This window comes from Lipophrys pholis (genome assembly GCF_963383615.2).
Source record: "Lipophrys pholis genome assembly, chromosome: 12".
Classification (NCBI taxonomy): domain Eukaryota; kingdom Metazoa; phylum Chordata; class Actinopteri; order Blenniiformes; family Blenniidae; genus Lipophrys; species Lipophrys pholis.
The window spans coordinates 10,924,766-10,934,838 of NC_137641.1; the positions used below are offsets into that span (position 1 = coordinate 10,924,766).

General features: G+C 40.1%; 1 protein-coding gene across 1 annotated transcript; it reads left to right on the forward strand.

The window, feature by feature from the left end:
* The first annotated feature begins 5,824 nt into the window (after positions 1 to 5,824).
* ssna1 (Sjogren syndrome nuclear autoantigen 1) lies at positions 5,825 to 8,919 on the forward strand. Its single transcript, XM_080476516.1, has 3 exons — positions 5,825 to 6,061; positions 6,764 to 6,963; positions 8,216 to 8,919. The coding sequence occupies exons 1-3, from the start codon at positions 6,010 to 6,012 to the stop codon at positions 8,306 to 8,308; spliced, it is 345 nt and encodes a 114-aa protein (XP_080332642.1). The 5' UTR covers positions 5,825 to 6,009; the 3' UTR covers positions 8,309 to 8,919.
* Positions 8,920 to 10,073: the final 1,154 nt, after the last annotated feature.

Sequence of the window (10,073 nt, forward strand, 5' to 3'; positions counted from 1 at the left end):
GCATGTGGAGAAATTTGCAGTGGTACAACAGGATAGTACAGAGAAAGAAGCACACATAGCAGGAACTAAAAAAAAGCAGATAAAAATACAATATAATAGAAAAAATATGCACACGGTGCCTATAAGTGTGGACATGTACAGAATATGGGGGTGGATGTATTTTACATAGTAAATACGTTCTTATAGATTATTATAGTTATAGCACCACTTATTGCCCAGTTGGAGTGGAGTGATATTGTCCGGTTGTGGTGTGCAGTGGTCTACTGGGAGCAGGCTTGGTTGAAGAGTCTGACTGCAGCAGGGAGGAAGTAATGTCACATAAAACCAAATACATTATACTGCTGTATACATGACTCTGCTATGTAACACAGATTATTCTCTAGATTTATAAGTGTACATCACTTTAAAGGGCTTAACAGATTTTGGATTTTGAAGGGACACATTTAGATCTGATTTTTTTTAACTGATTTTGCACATGATGTTGAAATTTCTGTAATTTATTTCCATGTGTGTACAAGATTATCAGAGTGGTTCGCCGCTGACACTGATCATAGTTCCAGTTCTGCCGGTTCCCTCCAAAAACATTGGGTGTGGTCCGGGGTCAAAGACTAGTTCTTCCACAACTAAATACATTTTATCCATGGGCCTGTAAACCTCTGTACACTCAGACACTTTCATATATAAACAAGGAATCATTGTTCTTCTGGTTACTGCTGGATTATTGTTAGCTCAGCTAGTTAACACAGTGTAACCTGGTGATCTAGTTGTTTCTTCTTTTTTTTTTTAAAGAAGCACAGAAGCAGTTGATTTAAGTTCATTCTAATTACAATAATTAGATCAAGTGACCAAGATGATGCTAAAAGAATCATGAGGAAGTTTAATCACGCAGTTATTATTAAGAAACGAGCATAAGTCATATTATTGTTGCATGAAGATCAGATTACAGTCTAATTGTTGAGGCTGACCATATCCCCGTGAAAACCTTCTTTTAACCCCCCAAAAAAGACATTATCTGTTTTTCAATGAACCTAAATGCTGATTTATTTACTGGGGATCTGAGTGGAGAGATCAGTGATCTGATTGCAGCAGAAGTAGCATTAACCCCTAAGCCAACTTGTGAGGGTGAGTTTGTGAACACATGCATGTAGAAATCATGCAAACTTACAAGAGACAGGCTTTTACCAACATTAACAGAAAGAGGTTTTTTGATTTTTTTTAGGCGTTTTATCTCATATTCTGAATTGGTTGTTGCATGTTCAAATGTAAGAACATTTTAAGAAAAAATAATGAACAATGTGTGTTTTGGATATTTCACCATTCTTTCGATGTAAACATTCAAAAGAACATCATTTTGCAATTGCATTTATTTTTCTTTTAAAATCAAAATATTCAGATTGCTGTATTGAACTAAAGTAAATAATTCTTGTAAATAATATTAGGTGAATACAGAAATGCCATCTCATTAAAGGATGTCAGTTTTTTCTCTTAATTTTCCAAATTTTTTTCTTCAGATGTATTTTTCCATCTCAAAATCTGATTTTTCCCAATTCGGAGTTACTAATGGATGCACCATTATCTCTACTGTGTATATCAGATGATTTCTTCTTTACTTGACTTTATTTGTTTCCATAAGATTTGACTCTTTTTAATGAAACGAGCCATAAGAGCCAATTCTTTTTAGTGAGATGTACGACATAAGAATTGACTCTTTTTAGTGTGCTGAACAATTGAACTGACTCCATTTATCAAGCCGGGCCAAAAGACCAGAGGAGTATTGTTCAAAACCAGGATAAGGGATTAAGCCTGGAAATATTGGTTATCCTAGATAAATTTAGCCTCCAGTCGGTTGCACAGAAGAAGGGCCACGTTTATCCTGGACAAGTAACCATGGTGACTTATTCTCTGCAGCTTAGCCTGCTCCAAACCAGGATAACATCCAGGTACTGCTGTTGGTACTGTGAGAAATGAGCGTGTTTTACAGAATTTCCACGGTTTTTCTACACATGTTACATCATCCAGATATAACTTTGTCATTTCATTTGCTGGTTGATTTCTAGTTTTAGTATCATTTATTATCAAAGTTATAAAGACCCAAAGCACATATAAAAAGACAATGTTTGAGCAATAAAAGTTAGAAGCCAGACAGTTTATTTGGAATGCTTTCCTTATTAATACAACAACAACACTGAAAGGTTCAAAAACATACAAAAAAATCTGACCTCACTCAAATAGGTACAGTGTAATACAGACATTCAAAAGAAATTATACATGATGATGAAAGAGGGGAAAAAAAGGAAAAATAATTATATATCACCATTTAAACATTTGGACTACAATGGAACTGACAGAAGGTAATTATATTTTAACTGTCTCTTAAAAATACACAAATCCAGCTGCGTCTGTTTCTGCAGATGTTTTGCGTACAGTATTCTCATAGTTTGTGAAATTCTGGAGAAGAAATGCCAATCAGCACAACAGGATTTGTTCATCACATGGATTTATTCAGCATTTACTCACAACGTTACCAGCTTCCTGTTGAGGCTGTGTAGTCTCATGGTCCTGCAACACATTTTTTACTTTTAATTTATATATATATTTTTTGGACTAAATAAGCAGTAAATCTCCACGCATTTCACATGATACCTCAAGCCTTCTGGAGCCCACAGATAGTGTCTCCTCATCTGCAGAGGTCCACTCCGCAGCTGCAGATGTGCCTTCCCCCTGCATATACATACATGAATCAAGAGAACTCATATTGACATTCGAAAGGACATGGCAAGCCTGTAATTGCAATAAAATATACAAACTGAATCGTCTCCTGGTGGCTCTAATAGCACAACTCTGTCCCCAGACACTGCAAGCAAATTCAAAGTCAGACAGTAGAATATTGCGAAATGTGTTTAATTGGTAGTGGAAGTGCAATGTAGGCAAGCATGTACCTTGTATGAGGCTGCAACTGTCAGCAGCAAGGACCGAGTCCATCACTGTACCTTCCTTGGGTCCCCTCCGTCACTGGCCTCCTTTTTATTTAAATGGATGGCCAGAATTTACCTTTTTTAGTGAGATGAGTCACAAGAATTGAATAACTTTAATGAGCCTTTTTTATAAGAACCAACTCTTTTTAGTGAACCGGGCTGTGAGCGCCGACAGATTTTAGTGAGCCAAGCTATTAGAACTGAATCTTTTCAGCGAGTTGAGCCATAAGAACGAGCGTATTCAAAGCTACGATCCGACCGCATTATTTGTGCCAGGACGGGGTGGGGCAGGATGGGTTTTCACGTAAAGAATTGCGACCACCGGCTATGATTTTCCGTCACCCCTCCGTCGAGGTACCTAGCACTGAGGAACGGGTCTGTAAGGAAGAGCGGCAATGAAGCCGTCTGCTGATTAATAGTGACGATCATCACTCTCGACTTGCCCGCAATATTTAAATATTTCATCGGCCGTAAACCCTCCATTGTTGTTGACATCCGCCGCTTTGCGCTCACTTGTTTTTTTGTTAACTCGGTTTATTGAAACGTCGGCGCTCCACAGCCCTGCGGTCTTTTAACGAGGTGCAGACGCTCCTCTCAGTAACAGGAGAGGAAGAGATTCAGCAGGAGCTGGGCGCTGCTGTTCACAATGAGAAAATTTAAGCGGTGTCACGGAGAGCTGAGCTATAAGAATCGACTCACATGAAAGAAACAGAATTCCCATCGCCATTATAAAGTTCTCTGTGTTTTGTACCAAACTTTTCTGCAATAGTTCCTGTTGTTTCTTTCAGTCTGTTAACATGTTAGTTGTAATCTTCTTCAGAGGTCCTGAACTAAAGATGACACGGGCCGAGGGATGGTGTCAGATTCCTTTTAAATTCAATCAGCTTCCTGTTCTTAGAAAGCAGGGAGCGTATCACAGCAGGAGGGGCCAAGCAGGAAGTGTTAGGATGCACCACTGGGCTGAACTCCACTGATCACCACATCAAAGTGGCCACATTGACTTGGGCAGCATCCAAAGGGATGTCACACAAAGCGGTGGAACGGAACAAATGCGACAATTGTTCGTCATGACAGCAAAGTGCCTGGTCTGTTACCTAACAGGGAAACACAGTACACCAACATCTCCAAAACTCTTGGTCACTGAGTTTCAGGAACTAAAAGTGGACCACTCTGCGCTTCAACAAATTCTCACACTTCAGAGACTGTAAGGCCACGAGGAGACGGGATCGAGCGGGCTCAGCTCCGACCTGCCTGACCTTTTCTTGAATACTGTCTATTTTAAGTGCAGAGATGGCCTGTGGGTGGAGGCACAGCTGTCTCATGAGTGTCTCCATACATGGCTAACCTTTACATGCAGAGCTCAAAAGCAGGATCATCCTTCAAATGCGGCAAATGAGACAAGTATTGTTCAGTGAGTGAACTGATTCATGGAGTTTGGTGAGTTTAACTCTTTCCCGTAGCATTTACATGGCTGCACTGAGAACCCGAAGCTTGCAAACCTCTTATGAATGCTGTGGCACAGTAAAACAAGAGCAATCAGAGATTTCTGACCTCCGCCAAGGGTCGACATGGACTCAGGGAAATGACACATATTCCACATCCAGATCAACTGCCTATATTCATTTATTTAAATTTGGTGACCACATGATTTTATTTCATAATTTGATGAACAATATATTGCAGAATGAAAATTTTCTATTGGAACAATTATTTATATCTGGATCACCACCAAAAATTAATGGGTTCTTCCTTTGATCAAAATGCACCCGTGTAAGAATTTTTATGAAGATCCTCTCATTACTTTTTGAGATCTCTTGTCAACAGGCAAATAAACGCAGATGATTGTATAACCTCCTGGGCAGAGTAACAATAAAAAATAGCACCATAAAAGTAAAGGCACCAATAAAAATGACTGAAGCGAAAATATGAAAAACAGGAATCAAACTGAATGAAATGAAACAACTCATCAAAACAGAAGTTTTTTGTTTTCTGAAATAAAGAGTCTTCAATTTATAAAATGTTCATATTTATTCAATAAAATGTGTTTTACCCATCCATCCATCCACTGAATATTTATCATCACTAAATAATCCTAGTTTTCATGACTTTGAACTGTTGGAAAATGGTAAACAATCCATTAAAAAGTTCACAGTCACAGGATTAACATGCAAACTCAGCAAATAATCATCCTGCTGGAACAGATTTGACCCCTTACCGGCTTCTGTGAAGTAACACTGTAAAACGCCGTTAAACACTGTACAAATGTGCTTCTCTATGGAGTTTCCAGTTTTTGTAAAATACTACATTACACTGCACAGCGAGCTCCAGTTTGACAACACTCATACATACCCAACAAATACTGATAAAAGAAGGGGTTAAATACAGTAAAAAGATTCACGCCTCACAACAAGTTTGGATATTTGACTACAATATACAAGGTAAAGCAAATTTTTTTCCGTTGCACCATTCAGACATAAGTCAATTTCCAGTGATTTACAAGGAAATAAAGAAAATACATTAAAACAAGGCAATAAAGAATCCTAATCTTGAGCGATTAAGATTATGAAATGCATTTTTAAAAAAGTCATTAAGAAAGGCATGAAAAGCAGAATGAATTAAGGCATTAAAATAAGTTAGATCAATTGTTTATTGGAAACTTGAGTAATTATTAATGCTGTTCGTGGCCCCTGAACCGAAATGTGTTTAAAACCTTTATCGTTTTGACGCGTCCTTGCAGGGCATCTTTACTACCACTTGGGGGCGCCACAGAACACATTAAAGAAAATCCAAATATGTCACACGAAGAAGACTTGCTGCGGTCTGATTGGTCAGCTGCGGTAGTGTCACTCCTCCAGTTGCCCGGGAAACCGGAAGCCATGAAAGAGCCCGGCAGCTCTTAAATTAAAAGTCTCAAACTCTCCTTCGGTCAGCTGTGAGGACAAACACCGACACCTGGAACTGCTGTGTGGACAAATACCGGCTTCCAGAACCGAGAGGGACTCAGGAGAACCGTGTGTAATAATCTTCAAGCGTCATGACCCAACAAGCCGCCGCCTTGCAGACCTACAACAACGAACTTGTCAAGTGTAAGTAAACCAGCCCTAAACCTTGTTTTCTTGTACTCTGTCGCTCTATAGTTAACCCTTCCTCCTTTATTACTCTATTTTAACTTCCAGTTACATCAGTTCTGTGTTTGAAATGAGCCCTGACATCGACCCAGATCAGGTTTTCTCCCATTCAGTGAGCTCGAACAGCTCTCAATCTGATTAACCTGCACAGATTATGTTGTCTATCACCTGGAAGTCCATTTTAACCCTCTGCAGGCCACTGCACTGCAATTTAACTGTATAATCGAGCGCCATAAAGCTGTCTACAGAGAAATTAATATTTTGCTGCTCTTCTGTCTATATTTTCAAAAAAACCAAACAATTACTACTGAAGATGACTCTAATCTCAACACAAAGGCAATGCTAATGAAATATTGTGCAAAATACAGAGAAATGTCCAAAAAACTCTCCCTATAGCTGTTTCATTATGGGTGTTTTAACAGCATGGCTTTGAGGCTAATGCTAGTTTTCAGGGTAAGCGAGCTTTCATGGCTTGAATCTCAGGGGAAAAAAAATCTATGTTTTCTTTTTCTTTTTCCCATTTGTTCAGTGGTTTGGTGTCAACGGACATCATTTTCAAGATGATGCCATGTAAACGCGTAACATTTCTGAAATGAAAATGCAAAAACCATTAGTTTTCACTTGTTATCGTGTAAATGGTTCTGAAATCTCCTCCGCCAGGTATCGAGGACCTGTGCTCGAAGAGGGATGAGCTGAACCGGCAGATCAAGCAGGAGGAAGAGGAGAAGGAGCGTCTGGAGCACGACATCCAGATCCTGTCGGAGAAGCTCAGGAGGGTGAGCGAGAGCCTGACGCAGAGGCAGGCCGCTCGAGCCACCTTCGACCGCACCATCGCAGAGACCGAGGCCGCTTACACCAAGGTGGGGGTCCACTGAACACGTCCCGGTCTGAGGAGGGTCGGAGCAGACATTTCTCCAAATTCTACAAATACGTCCGTCTTCTATTCAGCTTTGGCCGATTCGGAGACGATGGAGTCCATCCATTTAATAATACTGTAATCTGTACATGTGAGATCTTAAGGACCACTTATGCAGATCATTTCCACAAATTCTCAATCTAATTTCAGACAGTATTATGAATATATATTAATGCATCTGTGCCTACGTTTTACCTCTGAGAGTCTATCTTATGTTAGTGACCTGCTTCTAGTAATCCAGATTTGTGCTTTTTGAGGCTGCTTGGACCTTTTACATCCACACTCATTCTTAGAAGCCATTGGTTTTAGACACAATCTTTATAATCTTTCAAAGATCTCCCAGTGTAGAAGGACTCTGCAGCACCATATCAGTCTAGTTTCCTGGTTTCCTGCTCTTAAACTGGCAGATTAGGAGCTTGAAAATGTTGGATTAGAGTTAGAAATACCTGAGGTTCCTGTCCTAACGCAACTCTGGAGCCCAGCAGTTTCCCACCTGAGGTCTGGGACCTGGTCTGGACAGAGTCCGAGATCACAGGAGGCCTGCTGCACCGGTTACAGTACAGCTTGTTTCATCATATTTTTTAATCTTTATTACATTTAGGCCCCGTTTACATGACAATGTTTTCAAGTGAAAGTACAAAACTTGTGTTTTCATGGCTGTGGTAAATAGTTCTTCTGCAAATGCACAAGTAGATAGACAAATAACGTTTGCCACCAGAGTGTCATGACTCCCAATCCATATTCTAGTGGGAATTTGTAGTTTTGTAGTCCAGAGCCACTGTAATAACAGTCCAACTTCGTCTTCTATCCATACGATTATCTGTGTACTTGCCTTTAATGTTCATAGTATGTTGTCTGAACACGTGCGTGGTTTTATTACAAAAGCGACCAACAAATGTGTCCTCTAAAGTAGTTAATTTTAAACTCCATTTATTCCCATTTTACTATGAATTCCTGCTAAATAATCCCCAAAAATGCCACAAACCTTCCGGTGAGGAAGATTTTCCTTCAGTCTTTAAACTAGCGTGCATGTCTCCGATTCGTCCCCGTCACACACAAACAAACCCTCCTGAGCCGCTCTGATTAAAGACAACATGCTCCCTTTTCTAATGACTCCCTGCACGCACGCACACACACACACACACCCACACCCTGCTTCGTCACCTGGTGAATGTGTGTGTGTTCCTGTCCTGCAGATCCTGGAGAGCTCGCAGTCGCTCCTGAGCGTCCTGAAGCAGGAGGCGGGAAACCTGAGCAAAGCCACGGAGCCCCGCAGGAAGGAGCACTGACCCCGGCGGCAGCAGGTCACACAGCCACTGACCAAGATTCTAATTATATATTTAAACTTCTTCTAAATAAATGGATTTCAATCAACACAGCAGCCGTGTTCCTTCAAGTTTTTCTATTTATTGAGCTTTTATTTGTACAAGTATGACATCACTTTTTAAATTTTTTTACTTGCTCGAATCAACGATAACTTTACAGTAAGCACATCTGCTGCGATGTAGATTTACAGACGAGGGGGAGATTGAAAAAAAAAAAAGAAAAAGGATGGAGCTTCTACCACAGAGTTGCTACAGTGTGAGTGCACAGAGGTCTTCTCTCTGCTTCACACCTCTGACATCCGCTCATCAAAAGGCAGAAGTTACTGCAGATGGATTGAGTCATGTGACCAGTAGCCACGCCTCCACAGTGCGTCCAATCAGAGGGAAGGACAGGGGGTGTTAGCATGTGTTAGTTCCTCAGCTACAAACTGGAAATGAACCTACTCGCCCGGTTTTTTTTCCAGCATGTCTTTCACAGGGTGTGTAATTTGACATCAGCCTCAAGAAGAAATCTGACTGTGTTATGTAGAAATTAAAAGTATTGAGTGTACAATTTAACCAAACGGGTACAATTTAAAAAAAAAAAAAAAATAAATAAATAAATTTCGGAAGGCATTGTACGCTTCATGCTTGTAATTTGACACCAGCCTCACATGACTGACTGGCCTAGAGATGCCCATATAAGGAAATGTGGTTGAAACGTTTCCATTTTGGGGCATTTTGCAGCAGTCTTCGCTGTTTAGCTTTGATGCTAAAGCTACTTAGTCAATCAGGTGGCTGGCTTTCATCGCTCTCTGAATTGTACGTACAGCACCTTAAAAAAAAAAAATACATGAAAACATGCTGAAGTTGTATACATTAGCTGTCAAGCTAATGTTATTTGTAGCAAAGGAGCTAAAACGTGCCAACGTGTTACGAAAAGGAGTTTTCAGTTTGCTGTCAGTGGTCACAGTGACAAGGCCGACAATTGTAAGACTTTTGATGCAAGGCTGTGGCGTAGAAGTTTAAAAAAAAACAAAAAACCTAAAAAGTGGTCATGGCAATCATCGGCAGTGCATTCATCATGAAGTGAAGAGTTTGTTCAAAATGCAGTCTGTACCTCCAGTTAAAAATAAACCCCGACAGACCTCTGTTAAAATGAACCTCTCCAGCTAGGCGTCTTGTTCTTTAAGTGCACGTTTCCTCTGTCGCCTCCTTTTCTTCTTCCGACTTATGAGGTGCAAAACAAAGCTCTAAGCATGACAGTGCAAAAACACATTTAACATCAAAGACGATACAAAAGTTTTTTTTATCAAACGGTCTCCGGACAGTAAAAAGACTGAAGAAAGTGTCATCTGATTGGACAAGAACAGAAGATGGAACGACGGGAGCGATAAAGAGACAGATCCTCTGAAAAGACGGGTGTAAACTGTACAGCAATACTGGCCGAAGGGGCGTCGATCCTGGACGGAAAGAAAGAACATGAGGCCGCTAACAGCAACACTTTAATCAGTTGGCATGATGACTTAAAAAAAAAAAAAAAAGATATAAAAAAATCTGAATTTAAAAAAACAATTTCTCACACTTGCATTCATTCTCACAAAATGATCAGAATCATTGTCGCCGTAGTCGTATTTGTAAAATCATGACCCAGATCCGCAGAGATTTCTCATTTGTTCAATACGTTTGCGCAAATGCCGCTTCCTGCAAAATAACCGAGTAAGAGAAAAATGTAAACTGTTCGACGTTC

Excerpts from the sequence above, each read along its gene's own strand:
- ssna1 (XM_080476516.1), top strand. The coding sequence starts at position 6,010 with ATGACCCAACAAGCCGCCGCCTTGCAGACCTACAACAACGAACTTGTC. Across the intron at positions 6,062-6,763 it reads CAACAACGAACTTGTCAAGT|GTATCGAGGACCTGTGCTCG; the intron begins GTAAGTAAACCA and ends CTCCTCCGCCAG. Across the intron at positions 6,964-8,215 it reads CCGAGGCCGCTTACACCAAG|ATCCTGGAGAGCTCGCAGTC; the intron begins GTGGGGGTCCAC and ends CCTGTCCTGCAG.